The sequence below is a fragment of the Canis aureus genome, chromosome 5, assembly GCF_053574225.1.
Source record: "Canis aureus isolate CA01 chromosome 5, VMU_Caureus_v.1.0, whole genome shotgun sequence".
In the NCBI taxonomy this organism is placed as follows: domain Eukaryota; kingdom Metazoa; phylum Chordata; class Mammalia; order Carnivora; family Canidae; genus Canis; species Canis aureus.
The window spans coordinates 66,223,235-66,248,476 of NC_135615.1; the positions used below are offsets into that span (position 1 = coordinate 66,223,235).

Genomic DNA, 25,242 nt, shown 5'->3' on the forward strand with positions numbered 1-25,242 from the left:
AGCCCCTGGCCCATGGAGGCAGCTAGCGGGGCCGGCGACTTGGCACCGGCCTGGGGATCGGCTGCGCGCCGCGCGCTGAGCTCCGCAGCCCGAGGGCAGGCAGCGGCGGCCCGGCGCACGGGCTGAGCGATGCCCGGGGCACGGGCGCGCCTGCCCGCCGCCGCCTGAGCGCCCCCGCGCGCCCCTTCCTCCTCCGGGGGGCCGGCGCCGGACCGAGCCGAGAGCCAGAGAAGGGGGCGTGAGCCAGGGGCCCCGAGCTGCGGCTTCCGAGCCACTGCGGCCGTTTCGAGCCCCCCCCCAAGTAGGCTGAGTTGAGGGACACCCCTCCCCATCCATCATAATCTCCAAACCAGGCGTTTGGGCATTTTTTAGCCATTAATATTTATTATTTTTTTGTGCGGCAGGGGAGAATTTGAAGGCTTCTTTTTTTTTTTTTTTTTTTTCCGGGGGGTGCTGAGCTTCCGCGCTCCCGACCGCCTCCCGGTCTCCACCCCCCCCCCGAGACCCCCTCGACTCCAGCCCCGTCCCCCCTCCTCAGATGGGTTCATTGTGAGCTCCGCACCGGGCTGCGTGGCCGGACGCCTGCAAACTTTGCACAAAAATCCGGCAAGGGGCGGAGGAGGAGAAGGAGGAGGAGGGTGAGGGTGGCGGTGGGGTGGGGGAGGGAGGGAGGGGGCCGCAGGGGCCGGGGGCCGGCGGGGGGTGGGGAGGAGGAGGGGGGCGGCTTTTTTTTTTTTTTTTTTTTTTTTTTTGCATAACTCGGCTCGGCCGAGTGGCCTCCGGACTCCCCGCGCCGCTGGGACCGCCGCTGGGACCGAGAGCCCCCGGCTGCCGCATTGCAACAGGCAGGGCCCCGGCGCGGCCCCCGGGCCTCCCCCCGCCCCCGAGCGGCCTCGGCCGGCCCGGGCCGTCCCCCCCAGGGAGGCCGCCCCGGACCTACGATCCGCTCCCCGCAGCCGCCGACCCGGCTGCAAAAAAAAAAGTTTCCGAGAGGCAGGCGGCGGCGAAGGGGGAGAAGGGCAGCCCGGAGCGGCGGGGGGCGGCGGGGGGAGCCGGCCGCGGAGGGCGACGGAGCGCCGGGAGCCCCGGACATGTCCAGGCGGAAGCAGGCGAAGCCGCGCTCGGTGAAAGGTGAGCGAGCGAGGCCCGGCGGAGGCGCGAGCAGGCGAGCGGGCGGGGAGGGCGGGAGCGAGGGAGGAGGGACCGGCGAGCGGGCGGGCGGCCGGGGACCGCGCGAGCGAGCCGAGAGGAGGAGGAGGCGGCGGCGGAGGAGGAGGCGGAGGCGGAGGCGGAGGCGGAGGGGGAGGAGGAGGAGGCAGCGGGAGCGCGAGGCGGCGGCGGCGGCGGCGGGGGGGGCGCGGCGGACCCCCCCCCCCGCCCGGACCCTCCCGGGGCTCCGCGCCGCCGCCCGCGGGGGGCCCGGGCCTGGGGCGCCGCCGAGGGGCTCTGGCCGCTCCCGCCGTGCGGGCCCCGGGCCCGCGTGGCCAATCAAGGGGTGCGGGCCCGACTTGGCGGGGATTGCGAATCTCGGCGGCGGCGGGCGGGCGCGGGAGGAAGGAAGGCGCGGCGGGGACGGCCCGCGCGAGGCCCGCAGCTCCGAGGCCGCCCCCGCCGGGCCGCGGGCCTTGCCGCCCCGGGACGCCGAGGCCGAAGGCGGCGGGCAGAGCCTGCGCGCGCCCCGGCCGCCGGGCGCCCCCTCCCTGTCCCCGGCCCGGGCCCCCGCACTTCCTGCCTCCTGCGCCGAGGCCAGCCGGGCCGGGAGCCTCCGCCAGGAGTTCATTGTCTGCGCAGCGCCGGCAGGACGCGGGTCCCCGGGGGAGCGCTGCGGCCGCTGCGCGCGCGCCGCGGTGGAGGGCGCTGGGGACCCAGCCCGAGCCCTCACGGCCCCGACACCGAGCCGGCTCCCTGCGCCGGGCCCCGGGGTGCACACGTGAGGGGGGACGCACAACACACAGACCGCCTGCGCCCCCCGCCCCCCGCCCCCTCTGCTTTGCTTTCTATTTCCATCCCGGGCCCCCGGCTCCAGCGGGCCCCTGGAGAGCAGAGGCCCCAGGGAGAGGCCGCGCAGGCGACGGAGCCCCTCCCCTGCCCTCCGCTCCCCGCAGACTGGCCTCTTCAGGCCTCGCCTGCTGCTTTGTCCCGATTCCAGCGCCTCGGGTGGGTGCCCGGCCGGGCCGTCGAGCTGAGAGATGACAGAGGAGGGGCAGGATGAGAGCTGCTAGGTCTCTGGAGCCAAGAGTCCCGAGGCTCTTGTCCTCTCCCAACTCCCCTGATGACCTCTGGCCCGAGCCCAGTTCTGCTCTGAAAAGTTCATTTCCTGGAGGCCTGCGCGGGAAGGCGCTGGGGCCCCGCTCCCTTCCTGCCAGCCTTGCTCCTGGCTGGAAAGTCTGGGACTGAATCTGGCAAGGAGGGTCCTGAGACACCCGCCATTGCCTTCCTCCTAAAGTCCCAGCAGATTCCAGGGCGCCTGGCTGAGCAGAGACTGTCCCTGTCATCTTAGAAGCAGACCAACTCCGTCCAAACTCTCGCAAGGCAGCTGCTCCCTTTCGTCCTTTTTCCTTGAGAGAAGTTGGTCTTGTTCCCCTCACCGGGGCAGACATCCCAGTCTGGGATAACCTGGCCTGCCCCGCAGAATTGGGGATCCCAAGGATGTTCTTGATCCAGGCGCAAGGAAACCAGAAGAATCCCAAACAGGGGACTGGCAGATGGTAGATAGATGTTTGTCCTTTTGCTGAATAGAAGGGGCTCTGTGGCTTGAGATAATATTTGATTTCTTTTTCTCTTTCCCTGGCTCACTGCTCGCTCTTTCAAGAGCCACTTAAGGTGGCCCCGAAGAAAATGTAGACTCAGGATCTGTTGGCTGGGAAAACAGTTTTATTTAATTCAGGCAGTTGATCTTGAGTGAACTCTGTGTATAGGAGCAGGTTTTTTTGTATAAAGGAAGTTGCAAAGCTTAGCTACCTGTCACCCCAATCCCTGCCTCCAAACCTCCTTATTTTAGAAGGCGAGACACAGAAAGCAAAGGTAGAGCAATTTGCAGTGAACAGATGGGTGGGTGTTTCAGAGTTGCTCGGACCTAATTCTAAAACCACTCGGTGTTATCTCCGGGAAAGACTCAAGAGTTGGTCTCAGCCTTTCATGAAATGAGCCTTGGCGTGATTTTTAATGAGTGTCTCTCTTTAAATCTATATGCGGGCATGTATAGCCAACAACTCAAACTAATTGGTGAGGGAAAGACAGCAAAGTGAGAACCAGACCAGTGGAGGCATTTTGAGAAGTATTGTAAATATCAACCACACAGCGCCTTTCTGCCCTTGGAGCATGAGATCCTCTGTTTCTCCCTGTGGTTCTTTGCATTTTCCAGAAGCAGCTCCAACCCTCGGCTCTCACCATCTTGCCTTTTATTCAGTTTACTGGGGTGAATAGGGTGGAGACTCGGCCACTTATCAAGGGAGGAATTAAGAGAGATGATAATTTGAATAGATAAGAGTTTCAGCAGGTGATGGATTTATTGCATTTCAAGAACTGCCTCCCCCCTTTCTCAGACAATATTCAAAAGTGTGTGCTTGAGCGTGGACAGCTCCACACCAGGTGTTTAAAATGACAAGGGCTTCACCTTTAAAGATGCTTGAAGGTGCTTCTTAAGGAACGGTGGTGGCTTTTACATTTTATTTTATTTTATTTTGCCTCCACTGCTGTGTGTCAGGGCTAACGTGGAGGCGTTGCGGACTTCTCCGGGCCCGCGCATTCTGCTGTGAGAGTCGCTTGACTGTAATTCGTAATTGATCTCGGAAATGTGAAAGCCCGTGGCAGGAAGGAAAGACAGAAATATAACAATTTCTAATGGATGCCCTGAAAGTGTGATTTGAAAGCCCCGGTGTTGCTACTTTGAAACTCAAACAGGCGTGGGGTGGTGGGGTGGGGGTGGGGAGGGGTGGGGGTAGGGGGGTCTCATTTTCCACTCCCCGACATAACCTTCCTTCTGGAGTGGGGGGTCACCTGTCCCCTCTGGCTGTTTGTCCTTCTTTGGAAAACCTAGCTCCCAGGGAGGCCACCCAGCAAATAGGGAACAGGCCAGGGCACTAGAACAGGGACAGAATAGCCTCATTGGTTTTCGAAAGCCTTGTGATTAAAAACAATAATGATAATAACACCGAAACCCCATGAATGTTACAAAAGTCACATTTTCTGACCGATTTTCCCTCCCTACACCATTCTACCCCTTCCTGTCTCCTGGTGGTGTGGTGTGGCAGTTGTGAGGTGATTTGTTTCCTTTGATAATTTTGGCCTCATTCTCCAGGGCTGTTCTCATCACTTCTCACTGATGTTATTTTGGCTGATGATATCAGGTGACTTGGTAACCTGTCTCCCTTCACCCGCGCTGCCTCCTCAGATCCACGAAACAGCCTCTTTATTTATGTATACGGAAATTAATACATCTTCTTTTTTCCCCCAGACTCAGCTTAAAACTTTTGAATGATTTTAATACTGTTGATTTTCCCCATCTAGCAACTGCCTGTTAATTACCGTTCTTAATATTAATTAGCACTCAGGCTGTGTCCACGCACCCCCCACCCCAGTCAGCATCCCAAACTACCCCCCCCACCCCACCCTGCGACTTCTCTGCGCTCCCCTCCCCTTCTCTGTCCTCCTCTCCTGCCAGCCGGCAGCTCCTCAGAAAGTCCATCTTAGAAATTTGGTGGTCTAGGGACTTGGGAACAGTAGTTCGCCACTGCTTGTGTTTCCATGGAAATAATTGAGATGTAATAAACAGAGGCGTTCTGAGGTTACAGGTTTCTTGATTCAGCTGAGACCACATACAAGTGTAAATTGTCGAGATTTGTTTGGCTAAAGGTACGTGATCTTGTAGGAAGGGCAAAACAGATCCTTTATTGGAAACTCCTACGTGGATTGAGCAGTGACATTTAATCCTAATTTTTAATCCTCTCCCTCCTCTATCAAGTCACCGACTTCCAGCCAGTTGGACGAGCCTGTCTTACTCTAGAAAACATCTTTTATGGCTAAGTGATTGCTGTTTATTAGATTCTTAGACCCGTTTTCTTGCAAAAACTTAATTAGCGATAAAATAACTGTGTGGCAGGAGGACCCTGCTAAACATCTAACCATAGGTGCCCAGCGTGCATTCATCACGAAAAGTGCAAAAAGCTGGTGACTTTACAGTGGTAAAGTAACTCGGTAGAACCGGCCAGCCCTGGCACTGTTGTGGTGTGCTACGGTGTGTCAGCAGACGAGGAGGGAGAAACCAGAGAGAGGAAGCAGGAGTACAGCATCTTGGAGCACAGTGTTGCTAGCTGGAGACCAAAGGGGGATCCGGTTCAGTCTAATAGAAAGTTGCAATAATTGCTGTATCGGTAGCCAACTCTTAAGCTGGTGGCTGTGGAATTCTTCCCCTGATGTAGGATTTAATAGTCTGGCAATTAGATGCATTGATTTCTCTTAACTGTTCATTTGGATGTGTAAACGAAAGGAACCTGCCACTGAGGCTGATGGTAGGGGCGTGCTGGCTGCCTGGCTCTCGGAAAAAAGGCTGATGGAAGTGGTGGTAGGAGGATAGGATTCTTCAGGGCGGTTTTGAGGCCGGTTCCCTCCTCTCTTCGCATTTCTGCTTGTGGAATGAATAGCACCTGTTGTTCAGATACTGTTTAAAAATAAACAGTTAAAAAATAAACCGAGAGCGTTTACAGTTATTTCTGAAAAGTAAAACATCTTCCCTGCTGCAGATGCTTATAGAGCAGCAGCTCTGTCTTTGAGTGGCCGGACTCACATATTTTTGGCAGGTGGTCTTTTAGGTACCAGAGGGAAAAGTCACAAAACACCTTTGCCCTGAGTTCCAAAGAGACCCCCTGCTGGAGATTGAGTGTCTTGTCCGATTCCTCTCCCCCACCTTACACCCCCCCACCCTGCCCCCATCCCCGCCTCCAGAACACCTCTTAACTCCCTGCTCCTGCACCTGCAGGGTGCTATAGGTGGCACCAACTTTTGATATACAGTCATCAAAAACTCTTTGTTGGTAAGCAAGCAGAAGATGGCTAGCTTTCCTGACTGCCTCTCCACCACCACCACCCCCTCTTTTTAAACTAAACTGAATGGGGATCCCTGGGTGGCTCAGCGGTTTGGCGCCTGCTTTCGGCCGGGGGCATGATTCTGGAGACCCGGGATCGAGTCCCATGCCGGGCTCCCTGCATGGAGCCTGCTTCTCCCTCTGCCTGTGTCTCTGCCTCCCTCTCTTCCCTCTCTGTGTTTCTCATGAATAAATAAATAAAATCTTTAAAAAAAAATAAACTAAACTGAATGTGTACATTCAGTTAACCCTTTTGTCGAGGCTAAGGTGAATTTACCTTTCGCGGACCTTGTCTATGATAGACTAGTGTTTGCAAAGAATATTAGCCTCGTGTCTTGAAAACGTTTGCCATGGATATCAGGGCTTCTTTCTTATCTGCGGGCCTAGGGTAATTGCGACAGAAGAATACCTTGAAAATTGTTAGTGGGCTCCGCATTACTGTGGGTAACCAGGGAAAACTTGGATTGGCAAATCTGACAATTTCTGCAGCTTCCTGTCAGCTTGCAAGGGCATTTTGTGCGCACGTTAGTCGGGAATCAGAGTAGTTTTGCACCCAAAATGGACTAATTAAGCCTGGGTCGGTTGTATCCCAATTGAAGTTTTCAGCGCTGTCAGCTGCCTCTGCCTACCGTGGGAGAGGGAGGGTGGAGTGGAGTGGGGGAAATGCTGATGGAAAGTTTTGATTCATAGCTTACCTGCCAGGATCGGTGGCAGCCAACGATTGGGGTTGTACACTCAGTAAATAAAAATACTTTACCTCTTTGAAGGAGCGCCAATTAGCTGATTGCTCTGTGTGGCTGTCTTGAAGGAGAATGCTGTTTTACCCATCTTCTTGTACAAAGGTTTGATTTTTAATGTCTTGTGAAAAGGATTCTCTTTGTCTTGATTGATGTCAGGAATAAAAGCATGATGGTAATATCCCTTTGAAAGCTATTGTATTGTCAGCCCTGGCTGACAGCGGGAGGGCCTCCCAGCGTTATAGATTAGTGCTGTGAAAACACTGACATTTTCTTTGTTACGTTGCTGTTGTTCTACTTGCAAAGTCAATTACACAATGTTGGAGCTCAGTTACCCAGTTGACTTTGGAAGTAGCAACGTCTTTCATTCTCATCTTAAAGATATAATTTTCCTTTGTTGCTGTTGCTGTTGTTTTGTTTTGTTTTCTTTCTTTCTTTCTTTCTTTCTTTCTTTCTTTCTTTCTTTCTTTCTTTCTTTCTTTTTTGACCTGCCTCCCGCCCCCTGCACCCCCCACCCCCCCAAGAGTCTGAACGTATTCGCCAGGCAAACACACTCTAGTTTCAATTGTGACAAGTCAAATTCAAAGATTGCCACGTCATTATCTCCGAATTCTTCTGCTCATTCACATTTCAGTGGCTTCTTATTGATATAGTGACTACAGCAGCCAAGATACATAAAAAACCCATCAAATGAGATTACAGTGTTGATAATATCTTATCAAGTGGGTTGTTCTCTGGATTTGGGACCCTTGCGGTTGGCAGATTCAGAGTTTTCTTTCTTGTTTTTCCAGTGGAGTCTGACCTGGGCTGAACCAGGTTCCTGGGTTGATGGAACCCCAGCAACAGTGTTGTTGTAGAAGATTCATACGCATTCTGATCTGAGAGGCTGGAGCTGTTGAGCTCTGGAATTAGAAAACCCGAATGACATTATGGCAGAGGTGGAAGGGGTCTCCTAAGAGACTCATGTCACCCATCTGTCTCCCATTGAAGAGGGGAGACTGGGATTCTAAGGTGGTCTACATATGCATTTACCGAGTGCCCCTGGACCTGGCAGTGATTTGCATTCCCATGTATGTGTGTGGAAGGGAAGCAAGGCTTGGTAGGTCCAAAGCTGAAAATGATCGGGGTGGATGTTTTATATTCATCCTCTCCCTTCCCCTTCACCCCAGCCTTGCCTTCTCCAGAAAGAAAAAAACCTAACTTCCTTAGTTCTCTGAACTGGCCCCAAAGAGGCAGTTTCCTGAGAATGGTCAGAGATCGGGGATGATGCTGCCACTGACTTCAGATGACAGGGACCCATCAGGAAACTTCGTCCGAGGACACTAATTGTGGGCCCCCGAAGTTATTATTATGAACCACCAGACAAGAGCCTATGCTCGCCAGCAATTTGTCAGGACTAATTTTGTTTTTCTCCAATAATTGAAAATTAATGTCTTGAAGTGAAAGCAGATGTTCATGCCATCTTCTGAATTGGGATATAAAATGGGGCTCTGTAGATGGGCTCACTAATTTAACAGCAATTTTCCTCTCGGCTAATGGGGGTGCTGGGGCTGCTGTCACCTAATGGTCGGGGTGAGAGGATGAGAGAGAGAGAGAGAGAGAGAGAGAGAGATATTGGGAGAGAACTGAGCCCACTTGTGCAAATTCTCCTGTCTGGGGTGCATGCGGCCAAGCCCTGCGAAGGAAGGTGTGGTGGGTGTGCTCGTTTTAGAGGGAGAATATGTCAATAAAATTTTTCCCTGAGCTGTGAAACTTGGACCATTCCTCGTTTTGAATACTTATTTGCACAAGAAGTATTTATGGAGATTATGGCATGGCATTATGCTAGAAAAGGTAAGGGGAGCCTTGATCCTCTGGGAGAGCGTGGATTCCTGCAGAGTGGACTGTCAGCTGCATGTTGGTCACCTCCCCCTAACGAAAAGCTGGTGAAAATCGCAATTATGGGGCTCCTGGCTGGCTCAGCCAGAAAACCATGCAACTCTTGATCAATCTCGAGACTTGTGAGTTCAAGCCCCACATTGGGTGTAGACATTACTTAAATAAATAAATGTTTAAAAATTGCGTTTCCCCAGGCCCAGATGCTAGAGATGCTCACCCAGCTGGTCTGGGGAGGGGCTCAGAGCTCTTCATTTTTTTTTTTCCCTTTTGAAGAGAAAATTGAGATGAGACATACATAACCTAAAATGTACCATCTTAACCCATTTCTAAGTGTATGGTTCGGTGGCATTAGTACGTTCACATTGTTGTGCAACCATCACCACCATTAACTTTTCATTTTCAGGCAGCACCCAGCTAGTGGTGGGTTGGGGGGGGAGGTCTGAGCCCACCACCCTCTGAGGAAACCACCCAGTTCAAGGGCTCAATTTTCTGGGGTAGATAGGAGAAGAAGGCTCAGAAGCTGAAGGGACTCTGGAAAGCTGGCTCTAGTGTGAGAAAAGAGATTGGTGTGCCCAGAGGTAGGGCAGGGCATGAGATGAGGGGCCTCATCGGTGCTGGTGGCAGAGGGCAGCACAGGGGGATGCTTAGCAGCTGAGTGATCTGGTGACCAGTGTCATGATTAGAACATTTGTTCTCTCTCCTTGGGGACAGTGTTCGTTTGGGCCTGGCTGGGTGTGAATTTGTCCGGTGGCCCTGGCAGGGCAGATCCTCATGACACCCATACCTGCCTGCCAGGACCCAGATAGCCCTCCCTGGCTCCCCCGGCTCTGGATCCTTCAGGAAAGGGAGGGACGGCAGTTCTGGAACCACCTAGTTGCCTGGCTTTCCAGTCCTGGAGGGCCGACCACCTCCATCCGGCCCGCGGGTCTGGGCATTGCTGACACTCTAGTGTTCTCCTCCTTGGAGACGCCAGGCACCTTTCTCTCCCCTGGTTTTCTCTGTAATTGAAATTTGTCCTTTCGTTACCTGGGCATGAATTATTTTTTGCAGTGTTGTCATTCCCTATCCTGCTGTGAGGTTTATCTCTTCTGTTGATCCTAATTAAATAAAACATACTGTTCACCTAACTCCTGTTGCACTGAATTTTACCTGCCTGAAGGCAGAGTGATGGCCATCTGGGCTTGGTTAGGGAGCAGGGCATGGCTGGGGAAGAGAGCTGGGGTGGTAGTGGCCCCCACATCTAGGCTGGGTGTACCCCCTTGGCCTGGGGGCTGCAGGACCTTGTAGGCACCAGCAACAAATAGCATATTTCTAGTTCATGAACCAGAGAAATGGCTTTGTCCCTACCCCCTGGGGCTGCAGGTCTGAACCTGGGGAGAGAAGAGACAGCCACCAGGTCGAGGGAGTCTCCAGGGAGAGGGGGAGGGTGGAGAGTGGGTTCCCAGAGGAGGGGAGATGGAAAGAGGGGGCAGGCTCCTGTCGCCTGGGGTGGAGGCTGCAGAGTGCGGGACTCTCTGGGGAGCAGTGAGCAGTGCACACGTTCTGGGTGCCCAGGACGGCTCTGCAGATGCCGTGTGCCCCTCAGGGAGAGAGTGGCCAGCCAGGGGCCTGGCCCATATGTTTGCCTTTGAACTTCTTGGACTCCTGCCAGTGCCAGGTTGAAAAAGCACCTGGAGGTCACTTCACTCAGACCTCCTTGGGTATATTTGTAGCATCCTTAGTTTCATCCAGCCTCCCCTTGCACACTTCCACTCTCAGGGAGCTCACTACCTCTATGCATTTTTAGCTTGAGTTTCATTGTTCTTCTTTCCCTTAAATCCATAATGTAGGGTGCTTTGGTCCTAGTTCTGTCTCCTGGGGCCTTAGGGAGTAACTCAAATCCTTAGTTCCCAGAGCAGCCCTATTGAGAGTTGGCAAAGCCTGCCTTGCCCCACTCATTCAGGGGCAGGAAATCACAAATGGGATATGGTCAACCTGGTGGTCTTCTGGGACCCCATGCTCATTGGTAGACACCATTGACCTGAGCTCCCGAGTCCTTGTGTTTATAGAAGATTTCTTACGTGAGTGAGTAGATGTGCAAACTTTGAGGGGATAAATAACTGGATGGGTGAGTGAATGAGTAGTGGACAGTGACTGAGTAATGAGCAGATGTACTCCAAGTGAATGAGTGAGAGGAGGATCTGACTTGGGCTTATCGCCCCCCTCTCACTCCTGCCCCTTCTCCCAGCATCTTTGTTGGGGTCATCTGCCCCCTCCACCTCCTCCAGCCCCTGTTCCTGTTCAGGAAGTGAGATGCCCCATTCTGGAGGACTGGGGGCCCTCATACCCCTTGCGGTTGGGTGGGGATGGCTTGTGCCTATTCTTCCCTTCATCCTCACCTACACTGTGGGTTGCAGCAGTCTGCTGTGAGCTTGCTGCTACTGGTGATCCAAGGCTGTGTGCCAAGCATTGGGCTAGATTGTAAAACATCATTTTTATTATTTATTTTTAAAAAGATTTTATTTATTTATTTGAGAGAGAGAATGAGAGGACACAAGCAGAGAGAATGGCAGAGGGAGAGGGAGAATCAGGGTCCCCGCTGAGCAGGGACTCTGATGCGAGGCTCCATCCCAGGACCCTGGGACCACGACCTGAGCCCAAGGCAGATGCTTAATCGACTGAGCCAGCCAGGTGCCCTGCAAAAACATTGTTTTTATTTTTTTTTAATTTTTTATTTATTTATGATAGTCACAGAGAGAGAGAGAGAGGCGCAGAGACACAGGCAGAGGGAGAAGCAGGCTCCATGCACTGGGAGCCCAACGTGGGATTCGATTCCGGGTCTCCAGGATCGCGCCCTGGGCCAAAGGCAGGCGCCAAACTGCTGCGCCACCCAGGGATCCCTAAACGTTGCTTTTAAATGCTAAAAGCAATATGACACTTTCATACCAAATTCTCAGTAAAATTCTAAGCAAATTCTAGTACTAATTCAAAACAAAAACAAAACAAATTTTTCATTGAATAAACTCCCTATTCCATCCCCCCTTCCCGCTACATGGCCCAGGGGGCTTTGGATTGGACATTTTTGAACTGGTTCGGTGTTGGCCAGGCCTATGCAGCCCAGCTTTTATTCAGTTGCCTTTGAGACCTCCTCCGTCTTTCAGGGACCTGTTGCCCCTGAATAGCACGTGGAGTGAAGGATGGAGTTGTGGGAAGTTTGCAGGAGAGAAAAGATGGGACGTGTTTGCAAGGGAACCTGGCAATTAAATATAACTCAGAATGAAAAGGAAAGATCCCCTTCTGGCTGAAGGCCTGAGTCAAGAGTGATTTATTTCTCTCTGGAGTGTGGGAGTTGTGGGTTGGAGGAAACATGTTCTGTGATCTTGGGCAGGACAGCTCCCTCTATGGGCCTCAGTTCTCCTGTCTATGAAATGGGATGGAACTGGTTGGCTGAGCTACCTGCCTTAGATGGTTTAGGATTTTAATTCCTGGAACGTGAGAAGGGGGAAACATAAAAAGCTTTGGTTTTATTTTATTTTTTTTCCCAAAGATTTTATTTATTTATTCATGAAAGACACACACACACAGAGAAGCAGGCTCCATATAGGGAGCCCAACGTGGGTCCCCAGGATCAGGCCCTGGGCTGAAGGCGGCACTAAACCGCTGAGCCACCCGGGCTGCCCAAGAAGCTTCGGTTTTAAAAAAATACAGGCTAGGGGTGCCTGGTTGGCTCAGTGGGTAGAGCATGCAACTCTGATCTCCGAGTCATGAGTTCAAGCCCTGTGTTGGGGTAGAGTTTACTTAAAAAAACAAATAAATAAAAAGTTTTTTTTTTTAATTTCAAATTTTTATTTAAATTCTAGTTAGTTAACATATGGGATAAAATTGGTTTTAGGTATAGAACTTAGTGATTCATGACACCCTGTGCTCAAGACAGCGAGTGCCCTCCTTAATACCCATCCTCTGGGATGCCTGTCAGTTCAGTGTCCAACTCTCGATTTTGGCTCAGGTCATGATCACAGGGTCGGGAGATCGAGCCTGAGCCCTACGTAGAGCCCAGTGAGGGGCCCAGTGCTTAGGGGGGAGTCTGCTTGAGATTCTTTCCCTTTGCCCCTCCCCCTGTGAGTGCATGCATGCTCTCATTTAAGGCTCTTTAACGCTCTCTCAAATCAATCTTACAAAAAATACCTGTCACCCATTTAGCCCACCCCCCACCCACCTCACTCCACTAACCTTCAGTTTCTTCTCTATAGTTAAGATTTTATGGTTTGCCTCTCTGTCTCTCTCTCTCTCTCATTTTTTTCTCTTCCTTTGTGTTTATGTTTTGTTTTTTAAATTCCACATATGAGGAAATCATATGGTATTTGTCTTTTTATGACTGATTTATTTCACTTAGCCTAATACCATCTAGAACCAGCCATGTTGTTGCAAATGGCAAGACTTCATTCTTTTTATTTTTTTAAATTTTATTTATTTATTCATGAGAGACACATAGAGAGAGGCAGAGACAGGCAGAAGGAGAAGCAGGCTCCCTGTGGGGATCCCGATGCAGGACCCCGGGATCACGCCCTGAGCCAAAGGCACATATTCAATTGCTGATCCACCCAGGTGCCCCAAGATTTCATATTATAAAAATATATAAAATATATAAATATTATACATTTATAATATAATACATGTTATTATATATTTTATAAGCATGTTATTAAATATATAAATATTTATTTATATAATATAAATATACCATGTTTTGCTTAACTATTCATTAGTTGATAGACATTTGGGCTCAAAATAATAAGTATTTAAAAAAAGGCTAGAAAGATATTGTTAGGTCTTATCAATTGTTACTTTGTACAGTCCACAGAGTGAGAATTCTGAAGAAGCAGCTTTAGGGAATCCTGTGCAGGGCAGCTGGGTCCTGCCTCGCTCCAGACCCTTTTGAGCACTGAGGGGAACATCAGATAAGAGAAGTGTCAAGGGCTTGACTGTAATGTTGGTGTCTTTGCAGGTGTCCGAGAGTTCAACTGGTGATGTCCTTGGCTCTTTGGGCTTTGGCGGTTTTGACAAACATCATGGGAGCAGGTTCTCTGGTGCTTCTGTAATCTGGGAACAGTGTAGGGAGAGGATGACCGGGTCCCACATATGCCCATCCAAAGCTAGCAGCATGGCCAACCTTGACCCTTAGGGAGGATACATGGAGGGACTTCCCTGTGCCAGACTCTGCCTTCAGCTCTTCTCATGTGTTCGTCCGGCTGTCGCCTCAGCTCTCTGATCTTAGTTTTACAGAGGCACAGACAAGCACAGAACTACCTTTTTCAGAGTCAACGGTCAGAGGTAGCAAACCAAGCCAATAACCACGATCTTTATTTATAACTGCCCAATGGGCTGGAAGAAGCAACAGAGAAGCTCATGCTTTCTCTGGGGTCTGGAGAAATCCTCAGACTCTGGGCCAGGAGAGGGGGCCATGGGTAAAGGCACAGGAGTTCTGCTCTGCTCCCCACGCATCTGTAACCTGCCTTTTGGGGTATCTACATTCACATCTTATAAAAAAAAGGATTTACACATCTTAAATAATTTAATCCCTTTCTTCCACAGAAGTAAGTAAGCACTGTTATCCACAATTGTCTTTGCCCCCAGACCTTTTTATGTGATGCATTTACACAAAAACATGTATATATACCCATACATACGTAATTTTAACCCTACATAGCATGATATACTGCTTGACTATACTTTCTGTTAGGTGCTATTTTTAAGTAGCAGTGAATTTCCAATCTTGGTTGCACATTAATATCATCTTAGGCACTTCGAGGAATAACATTGCCTGGACCCTACTACCTTCGAGGATGGGGCCCTAGTCGTTCGTTTGTTTGTTTGTTCCTCCCTTCCTTCCTCCCTCCCTGCCTTCCTTCCTTGCTTCCTTCCATCCTTCCATCCTTCTTTCCTAAGCTTCGTAGGGAATTTGAGTGTGCAGCCAGGGTTAAGAACGTTCATCTAGGAGATACTGCCATGTTGGTATTGTAGATTTACTACACCTGCCATCATTCTATAGAATGGGTGCACCGGAATCTATTTACAATTCTCTGTTGATGGACATTTAGTTGTTTCTAGTTTTCCACTGTTATAAATAATGAAGCAGGGAGCTTTCTCGTTTAAACATCTTTGTGTTTCTTAGGCTAAATTCCTAGAAGTTAAATTGTTAGGCTGAAGGGTAGTCACTTGAAAAATTTGATAGGAATTTTCATATCGCCCTCCACAAAGGGTGTACCGATGCAGGCCTCTCCTAACTCTTGCCCACGTGCTGGTGTGTTCTTTTTTTTCCTCCTCCTCCTCCTCCCTCTTCTCCTTCTCCACCTTCTTTTTTCCTCCTGTTTTCCTTTTGCCAATCTGACAGGCAAGAAATAGCTTGTCTTTTAATTTATATTTCTCTGATTACTAGCTGGGTTGACTATTTTTCTTTTTTTTTTTTTTTAATTTTTATTTATTTGTGATAGTCACAGAGAGAGAGAGAGAATGAGGCAGAGACACAGGCAGAGGGAGAAGCAGGCTCCATGCACCGGGAGCCCGATGTGGGATTCGATCCCGGGTCTCCAGGATCGCGCCCTGGGCCAAAGGCAGGCGCCAAACCGCTGCGCCACCCAGGGATCCCGACTATTTTTCTTATACTTATAGACTGTTTTTATTTATTCTTCAGGAAGGGGCACTGCACTGAATGTGGAGCTTGGGGGTTTGGGCATTTCTTTCCCTCGGTTAGTTCTTCAGTCATGTCTCTTCTTCCTTCCAACCATCTATCCATCCATCATTTGTTCATCATCTACCCATCCATCATCCATCCATCCATCTATCATCTATCTATTCATCCATCCATCCATCCATCCATCCTTTGTCTATTTATCCATCACACATCCATCATCTATCCATCTATCATCCATACATCTATCACCTATCCATCTATCCATCCCTCCACCCATCCATCCATCTATCATCTGTCCATTCATCCATCACCCATCCATCATATATCCATTTGTCATCCACTCATCCATCTATCCATCATCCATCCACTCATCCATTCATCCATTATTCATCCATCATCCATCCATCTATCATCCACCCATCATCATCCATCTATCAATCATCCATTTATCCATATATCATCCATTCATCATCCACCCAACTGTCCATTCATCCATCTGTTATCCATCCTTCCCTTCCCCTTCCCTTCCATCTAAATCCTGAATATTTTATCCAGGCGAGAATCTTAGCCCCTGCTCCAAGGAGGATGCAGAGATGAACCAAATGGAGGCCATGCCCTCCGGTAGTTCACAGTCTGGGGAGGATATAAGACCCTGACCATAGAGTGAGATAGGGCAGCCTAAGATGGAGGTGTAGGATAAGGGCCAAGAGAGGTTGGAGGGGTTCCTCTTTTTTTTTTTTTTCTCTTTTTTGTTTTTTAAGTAATCTCTACATCCAATGTGGAGCTTGAACTCATGACCCTGTGATCAAGAGTCACATGCTTGAATGACTGAGCCAGCCAGGTGCCCCTGGAGGGATTCTTTTTGATGGAGGGAATCAGGCAAGATCTGGAAGAGGGGTAGTGTTTGATTTGGACCCAGAATAACACCAAGAACAGTTACCATTTAATGAACACAACTTGTATACAGGCACTGGACAATGCATTTTACAGGCAGTATCTCATTTAATCTGGACACTCATTTCTGACCATTCATGTGGGGGCTTTGGGCTTTTTTAAAAAAAGATTTTATTTATTTATTCATGAGAGACACATAGAGAGAGGGAGAGACACAGGCAGAGGAAGAAGCAGGCTCCATGCAGGGAGTCTGATGTGGTACTTGATCCCAGGACTCCAGGATCATGCCCTGAGCAGATGCCTAACTGCTGAGCCACCCAGGCATCCCATCAGGCTTTCTTATTCATGAGCAATAATGGATCTTAGGGAATCCTCAGCTGAGCTCCCTTCTGATGTGAATGATCACATTTTCTCAGAGAGGGCAAGTCAGATGTCCAAGGTCATATAATGACCTTGTGGCAGAATTGTGCCTGAGGGCAGGGCAAGGAGAGGGGGGCAGATCTTGCTATCACTGTTCCAGGGCAGATCTTACCTTGGAAACACCTGGGACCACTCAGCTGTTGGGGTGTGGGTACCTGGGCTCCCACCTACAGCCTCACCATGTTATTGGAAAGCTTCAGTTCATTTGCTGTGAAATGGGAGCTCCATTCCCAGGAGAGGTGTGAGGGTGAAATCTCAGGAGTGGTGAGGAAGGAATGGCCATCCAGAGGGTTCGAGTGGGATCATACTTGGGGCAGCCTAACTTTGCCATTCTTTCTCTCACACTTGTATATTTGTGCTGGAGAATGCACTGCCAGAGAAAATGGGTGGGAAAAAAAATCTAGCTTTGAAACTGTCACCTGCTGGAGTGACCCTCCCCTCTGGGAATTGCGATTGTGAATGAAGCTTCTCCAGCCCTCATGTCCTGTCCATCCCACCAAGGACAGTTGCCTTTCTTAAGGGACACATTGACCAGGCATAGGAAAGGGACTGCGTGGGAGCCATATGCCCCAGAATGGGTGTACCTGTGTGTATGTGTGTGTATGAGTGTGTGTGCGCGCCTGTTTGTATGTGTGCATGTGTGTGTCTGTGTGTGCATATGTGTACTAGGTACATGTTTGTGTGTGTGTGTGTGTGTGTGTATGCATGCCAGCCTCCCAGGGGAAGAGATTTTTGTCATTGCTTACATGGTTCAGACTATCAGTACAGGGGCAGAGCAAATACACATGCGTGGTGGACTCTAATCATGAATTTACTTTATATCCATTCATTCGGATCTTTTTGGAGCACCTACTATGTGCCAAGCACTATGCTTGACTTGATGCCACAAAACGAAAGAAGCAAGTCCTTTTTTCTATCTAAGATTCAGTTTGCCATCTGTCAAGTCATAGTTTTGAGGGTGGGAAGTGAGTTTACAGTGATGTTTCCCAAAATGCAGTCTGGGATTTTGTTGATGCTCTACCAAAAAAAAAAAAAAGTTTTCTGTGGCCAAACACCTTTGGCAAACACTGCATTAAACAGAGTTAAAAGTTTTAAAAACTTTCAGGGCTTCTCAGAGCCTTTAAAATGCTAATGTGAGACTCAGAGATGGTAATGGTCTCTGGTTTCCAAACTTATTTGATTACTAATCCTGGAATCCTCTTGTCTAAATCCAGAGAGGGTGGGCAGCCCTGGTGGTGCAGTGGTTTAGCGCCGCCTGCAGCCCAGGGCGTGATCCTGGAGACCTGGGATCGAGTCCCACGTCAGGCTCCTGCATGGAGCCTGCTTCTTCCTCCTCCTGTGTCTCTGCCTCTCTCTCTCTCTATGTCTATCATAAATACATCTTAAAAAAAAAATACAGAGAGGGTTTCCAGGCCTTTAAGGGCTACTGTCATTATTTGTTCATTCATTCATTCATTCATTCACTTATTCATCTCAGACGTGGTTGTTGAGCACCTATTATATTATATGTCAGGTTGTTTAAGGTGCTGAAGCCACAAGAGTGGACAGGTGAAAATTTATTCTAGTGGGGGTGCGATGCGATCTACAAGTACACAAGCGAGTAACATAATTTCTGGGAAAGAAAGCAGATCCTGGGATAGGCAGGTAGGGGTGGAGGAGGCTGTCCAGACAGGGCCATCTGGAAAGTGACACTTGAGCCCAGGGTGACGGGGGCGGGCATGAGGGGAGATGGGGGCTGGAAGCCTTTGTGTTTGGTGCTTTGAAGGGGCTGGGGCATGTGGGACATCCGGGTCCTTCCCTGGGTCTCTGGATCCCACCTTGGGAGGATCCACCACTGGCCCAGCCTTCTTTGTTTCTCAGGGCACAGTCCAGGCCTCAGAGGTAGGCGTCTCTGGGTGGCCAGTCAGTTTGATGGGGCAAGCAAGGCTTCTGGATCCCAATCTCCTGCGTCCCCAACCATGCAGTACCATCTCACTGCGAGCTTGTGCTAGTTTGCGGCAGACAGCCCAGCGATGGTCCCTCCCTGGGCAGCCGGCTCTGAGCACCACGCAGCAGAGCCCCTGCCTGTGTCGCTCCCCGCCATGTCCCCAGTGCCTGGCACTGGACCCACATTCCCACCCCCCCATCTGCCAGATGGGAAAATGAGGCCAGGAGGCTCCCACAACCCATTCCCTCAGAGGCTCAGCCCAGAATCCAACCGTTTTCCAAGCCGGGGCTGTGACCTGAGGCTGGTGGGATGGGGGAGAGCAGAGGTGGGGCTTGGGGGCCCCTAGGGCCCTCCTGGGGTCAGGCTGCGACGCTGCCGCGGGTGATTGGGCTCCGGGGAGCGGGTATGGGGCGGGGCCGCGGGAAGCGGTGGGGGAGGAGGGGGCGGGGGCGGGGCCGGGGCGGGCGGAGGGGGCGGGGCCGGGCCCGGGGGCGGGGCGGGGGCGGGGCCTGCGCGCAGAGCCGGGAGCTTGGGAACGCGGCCCCTCCCGGCCCGGGTCTCCCCCCACCCCGACCCCGGCGGGGGCGGCCCCGGGACCCCTTTGAGGCGGCGGTCCTGGGAACGCGTCGGGCCGGCCCCCGCCCGGGAGGCTCCATGGCTGCGGCGCAATAACTCAGGCCCTGGTTTGGGCACAAAGCGGCCGCGGCGGGGGACCGGCTGGGAAGGCGCGGGCTGCGGCGCTCGCGCGCGCTGCCCCGAGGGGGGCCCGGGCTTGTTCTGCACCGCGGGCCGCCGCCGCCGCCGCCGCCGCCGCCCCTCCGAGCCCGGGGCCCAGCCGGCGCCCCCAGGACTCCGGGGTCCCGGCCCGGGGCGAGGGGGGCGGGGCGCGGCGCGGCGCCTGGCCCGCAGCTGGCGGCCGCCCGTGGGTGGGCTGCGGGGCTCCGCTGGCCAGATGTGCCCCTGGGGGGCCCTCGGGGGACCGGGGCGGGGCTGCGGGGCGGCGGTGGGCCGCTTGGGCCCTCCATGAGTGTCCAATAATAAAAGATAAGTGTCACTGATGGCCTCTGATCACACTAAGTTCATCTGCGCGGCCCAGCATCCCTCTGAGGTAGGTACTGTGATTATCCCGGGTTTCAGAGGAGGAAACTGAGGCACAGGGTGGCAGATTAAATGCCCAGTGTCCCACAGCTAGGACTAGATGAGACTTGAACGCAGATACTCTGGCTACACGCCGCCCAGGCGTGCGTGGAAGGGGTGTATGAGCTCCGGACTGCAATTTTGAGTGCATTTATGTTCAAGAAATTACAGGCAGAAGATTGGCAAACAGATGTGAATAATGATTTTGTGTTTGCCACTTAAAATTCGCTCCTTCACTGAGGAGGTGGGTACTTCTGACTTCATTCATTCCCTGGATGCACACTTCTGGTCTGTGCTAGGACTGCTCCTCTAGCCGGGTGCACAGTGAGGAGTGAATAGGGCCAGGTCCCTGCCTTCAGGGAGCTTATGGTTTAGTTGGGGGCAGGGTAGTGAGAATGACGACCAAGTGGGAAGATTGACACCAATACGTCATTTTTCAGGAGAACTCGCTGTGGCTTGTCAGCCTTGGGCAGCGCTGGTCCTTAGGAGGGCATTTCAGAGGACATGAAGTGTCAGCTAGCCCGGGAGGATGAGAGGGAGCTGCAGACGGTGGTGCCCTTTGGCTCTGAACTCATTCCCAGGGTTGCCACCCCCTGCCTTGGGCCTGGCCCTGTGGGGGGAGGACAGAGAAGGCCATGGTCGCAGTCTGTGAGGACCCGAGGGCACAGAATCCGGGAATTTAGACTATGTGTGCCTGGAGAGGCAGGGACAAGTGCAGTGGGCTTTTCTGGAAGGACTGGAACACAGGTGAAGAAGGAGGTTGTTCGGCTTGGTGTGGCCTGCTGGTCCCTTCTAGAGAATCTCCAGGATGGGCCCCCATGACTCAAGCATAAAGACTCCTGAAATTTCCATGACCCCCAAGTATCTTATGGTTCCACAGACACCTCCAAGGACCCAGGCAGTAGGTTGGAGGGGGCGCTTGCTAATTTGCCGGAGGAGAAAGGGACATCCAGACCCACAGCCTTGCCCTGAGCACAGGGCACAGCCTGTGTCCAGCCATCGATCGGCCAGGCTGCTTCTTTTCAGGGACATAGAGGTCTTAACCCCCAGGCCCTAGCTCACTGGAGCCTGGTGCCCACTCTGCACAATGTTAGGGTTGGGGGTGGAGAGGAGATGCAGATGTCCGTTGTCACCCAGGGCTCGGAGCTGCCTTAATTCCCACCACCTTCAGCCTGGACAGTGGGAAAATCATTGCCCCTCTGGGCCCACTCTATCTAGAGTTCACTGTGAATTGGGTATCGGAGTGGACTTTATTCTGAATCCCGTCTTCATTGCCACAAACTACCCATTGCATAGGCTCTTGAGCTGCGCAAGGCCTGTCATGGGTTCTGAGTTTGAGCGTGGTTCCCCACTCAGACGAATGGGGTGGGGCCTGTCCGCAGCCACCTCTGTGCATCATATCTTGCCTTCGTTTTGTTAGGAGACTTCCAAGTTTGCTCTTCTCTGGGGAGACAGGTGTGGCTTGGGCCACAGACATAGGGAGAAGGAGTAAGGGCATTTCCTGATATTTGTTACTGAGCTGACTGTGTGCTGAATGCTTTCTACATGATTTCTTTCTTTCTTTCTTTTTTTTTTTTTTAAAGATTTTATTTATTTATTCATGAGAGACACAGAGAGAAAGAGGCAGAGACACAGGCAGAGGGGAAGCAGGCTCCATGCAGGGAGCCCGACGTGGTACTCGATCCCGGGACTCCAGGATCACGCCCTGGGCCGAAGGCAGTCGCTAAACCACTGAGCCACCCAGTAATCCCCTTTCTACATGATTTCTCATGAATCCCCTCAACAGCCCTCCGAGGGTGGTACCATTACGGTTGCCACCCAGCAGGTGAGGAAACTTTTGAGTGTCAGCCTGTGATCCAAAGTCACATGTCACAGCCGGGCTGCCTGACACTGCGGTGCCTGCCTGAGTCACTCCCAGAGCCACCTTCTCCATTCCTGGTGAATGAGCAGGCCTCCCCTCCCCCAGGAGCCCACGCAGGGCTGGGAGACAGACCCATAAACAGTTAGGAGCTCGGAGGCTGGTAACACCACGTTCCCCCTGAGGACCCAGCTGGTGGCCAAGTTCACAGCCCCTGACCCTTCCCCCTTCCTGTCTGCCTGGGCCTGCTCCTCAAGTTCACATTGGGGAGAAGCAGCTTGGACAGGTGGGGGGGGGTGGGAGGATGAGGCCAGGCCCTCGGAACATTTGGGGTGGGCAGTGGACAGGACTGTACTTGCTTCCTTGTTTCTTGGGAACTGCACACCCAGCCTGGCCGGCCCCTCTCTTCTGCTAGGTTGCAAGGGGAAGTGCTTTCTGCATTTAGGTTGGGAGTCCTCCCTTCTCCTGTGCCCCCACCCCCAACCAGGCCCCAAAAGTCCAGCTGGCTCAGCCCAGAAATCTTGGATGTACTGGTTGGGGGTAGGTGGCCTTTCTAAGGGACTCACAGATTTAAAGGGCCCCATCCTCCCCACCCTCAGGCCTCTGAGCCTGCAGCTTCTCCCCCCTCAACATTTCCCCCTGAGCTTGAGTTTCAAAGCAGGGGTGCCGCCTCCCCTGGGCTAGGTTTCTGGGTTGCCCCTCAACTGGTGCTCATCCCACCCCGGCTGAGAGGCCAGGGAGCAGCGGCTCCTCCTCACCTCCCTCCCTCATCCCTCTCCCTGGGCACCGACCCTCTGCCTTCTCTGCCCTCCACCCCCTCCTGTGCCCGCTTCCTGGAACCCAGGGACCCTGGAGGTTTCTGGACCATATCGAGTTGCCTGGGTGGTTGTTTCCTTCTTCTTTTTTTTTTTTTTTTTTTTGGGCCATGCAGGGTGGGGGAGCTGGGAGAGAAGCTGATAATTGGGCCAGGGCCAGCCAGGGGTGGAGGCCAGTCCACAGTCCACGTCTCCTTAGGCTGAACTCTGGCCCCCAGCCTCTACCCCCGAGGGGTCTGGGGCCTGGCTTCCCCTCCTGGCAGGGGGACAGCCTTGTTTGGCATTTCCTGCCTCTTTTCCTTTCATTTCACACCAGGTTCCCCAAGGACACCCCTGGGGGGACGTGGGCTCACTCTCCTCTCCCTGGTGACTGGGGCCTGACTGGGCCTGGCATTGCCAAGGTTATGCTGAGCTTAATCCCAGGATGGGGTCGGCTCCACCGCTTCTCCCCACCCTCCTCGGACCACACCTCCCTGCTGGGCCCACCTCCAGGTCTGAGCTGAAGGCCAAAGCTGACAGAGATCCTCACAGACCCTTGGCTGGGGGCTGTTGGGTGTGGGGCTCTGGAAGAGGCTGAGGTGTTGGGGGAAACAGAGCCCCCAAGGCCAGGGAGGAGGGAGGAGAAAGAGAAGGACCAGCTCCCTAGGGGCAGGAGCCAGGGCGGATGTCCCCCCTGCAGTTAATTCTGAGGTGATTCTGAGAACCCCCAAGTCTTCGGCAGCCTCTGCGCTTCTCGGCCCTGGCCCCCTAAGGCCACTGCACACATGGTTTTGCTTTTCCATGCATCCTCCCCTGGTCCCCTCCCTCTGGGTGCCTTCTGAGCTCCTCGGGCCCCTCCCCCAGCCCTCCTGGGCCCCCTCCTTCCTCCTTGACCCACTTTAGTCCCCTGTTGCTGGGGGAGGGGAGTGCGCAGCCAGCGGCTCTGATCCTGGCTGCCTCCCCCAGCATCCCTTGGGGCTGGCTCTGGATGGAGCCAGCAGGCTGAGCCGGCCTGGCCCCAGGGACTGGCACACGGCGTGCTCCGAGTGGCAGCCTCCCTGCCCCCTCCATGGACAGACAGATCTGGACAGCTGCCCCTGCCTGGGCCCCTGGGAGGCCCTGCCAGGGCCAGGCTCCGGTTTCCCCCAGCCCCAGGGAGCCTGGGCTCCAGAGGTCCCTCCTACCACCATCCCCTCCTGCCTCCTTGCCGAGTGCACTTCCCAGAGGGGCCTCTGCAAAGCCAAGCCCAGCCTCCACCCGTTCTTCCCCTAAATCTGCTGGAGAGCCTGGAGTTGGGGTCCGGGTCTGAGCCTGTAGTTCATCTGTGTGACTGAGGGAAAGCCAGCAGCCCTTTCTGGGCAATAAGGGATTTGGGCCTGATGCCTACCCTTTATTGAGCATTTACTAAGTTCTGGGGACTTGGCTAAGCATTTTACATGTGTGATCCCATGGTGTGACACCGCAGTGTTGTAAGGCATGCTTTCCTTATCCCCATTTTAAAGAAGAGGCAACTGAGGCACAGCAGTAGTTTGAGGTCACATGGGCTGGGCTCCACGTGGTGGAACCGCAGTGCTTGGAGCCCAAGCAAGCCTGATGACAGGAGTGTTTCTTTGGCTCTAACATTCTAGAATTCCTCCTGATACTGGGGCTGTTTACTGCTCTGGGGCTACTGCTTGGCCCTCTCAGGACTTGAGAGCCTCCCCCAGGGATCTGGCCCCCCAGTCCCAGTCACTCTGTCCTGCATTGGTGTTGCCTGGCTCCCCAAGCTGGCCCCCTGCCCCGCAACAGGCTGCAAGAAGCCGAGGCCTCATCCTGAACCCTAGGCCTGTGGTCCAGGGCCTGGCCACATGCGTGAGCACCGCTCCCAGGACAGGATGTGTCCTGGCTTCCAGTGCTGCCAACTGCAGGTGCCTGGAGTCAGTGGGGACTTTCTGTGCACCCTTGGGCCAGCTCTGCTGAATCCCTTGCACATTCTCTCCCTCCTCCCTTCCCACAGCCCCACCAGAAATCAAAGGTAAAAATGAGGGTGGACCCAGGAGGGGGCTCCTCGAATTTGGGAGCCTCATCTCTGCGTTCTCTGGCTTTTCCTCCTTGAGGCTCAACATCTGCCCATCCCCTGGGAGCCTTTTCATTTCACCATCATTGTCTTGCTGAATAAAGGAGGGGTGGGAGGTAGTGGGGGGCTCAGGGAGCCAAGTCAGGGCATCTTTTCTTATTTGCTTAATTTCCTTACTCAAATGTATCTTGTGATTAAACATTTTCTTAGCGGCTTGGTCAGGGCCAGGCCGAATTTCTTTTCATAAACATTGGCAAGTGAATTTAACAGCCCTGTTTGTATTAGCTGGAGGTTTCATTTGCATAGCGATTGTTCTTATGAAACAAAATAATCGCTTGCAGTTTTGAAACTGTATAAATACCAGGGTCTGGGGCCCCAGGGCGCATGTGCAGACCTTTCCTCTCTACATGGAAATCCATGAAATCCATCCTGTTTGGGGAGGAAACTCAGCCTCCTGGAAGAGCCAAGTGCTGAGGGTTTTCTTGGTGGAGAGAGGTGTTTCCCGAGTCCTGGGCGAGTCCTGGGCGAGTCCTGGGTGAGGGTATGGCCTGTTGGGTGGAGCTTGTGGAGGCCGATAAACCACTCCTACACATGTGAACCCTGTTGCAATCAGGGGCTGGCAAGGGGGTCCCAGGGAAGGGGGTGGAAGTATGGGGGGGTGGGTCAGCCGCCGGGAGTGGGGTGGGGAAAGCTGCAGACCTGAGCTTCTACCCCTTTATGTTGCTCTTCCATCCTTTTGGATTAAGGTTGCATACGGGTGGCCTGAGGCCCAGGATTGCCCACAGATAT

The 25,242-nt window shown here is 52.8% G+C and overlaps 1 protein-coding gene across 3 annotated transcripts in view; it reads left to right on the forward strand.

The window, feature by feature from the left end:
- Nucleotides 1-792: 792 nt before the first annotated feature.
- ZNF423 (zinc finger protein 423) overlaps nucleotides 793-25,242 on the forward strand; it is a 334,278-nt gene continuing 309,828 nt past the window's right edge. Inside the window, exon 1 of one of the 3 annotated variants that reach the window (XM_077898497.1) lies at nucleotides 793-1,131. In XM_077898497.1, the coding sequence (XP_077754623.1) occupies nucleotides 1,092-1,131 (40 nt within the window). In that variant the 5' untranslated portion in view covers nucleotides 793-1,091. Of the gene's footprint in view, nucleotides 1,132-4,770; nucleotides 4,855-25,242 lie in introns of those variants that run through there. The other 2 variants (XM_077898496.1, XM_077898498.1) reach the window with 2 other exon arrangements.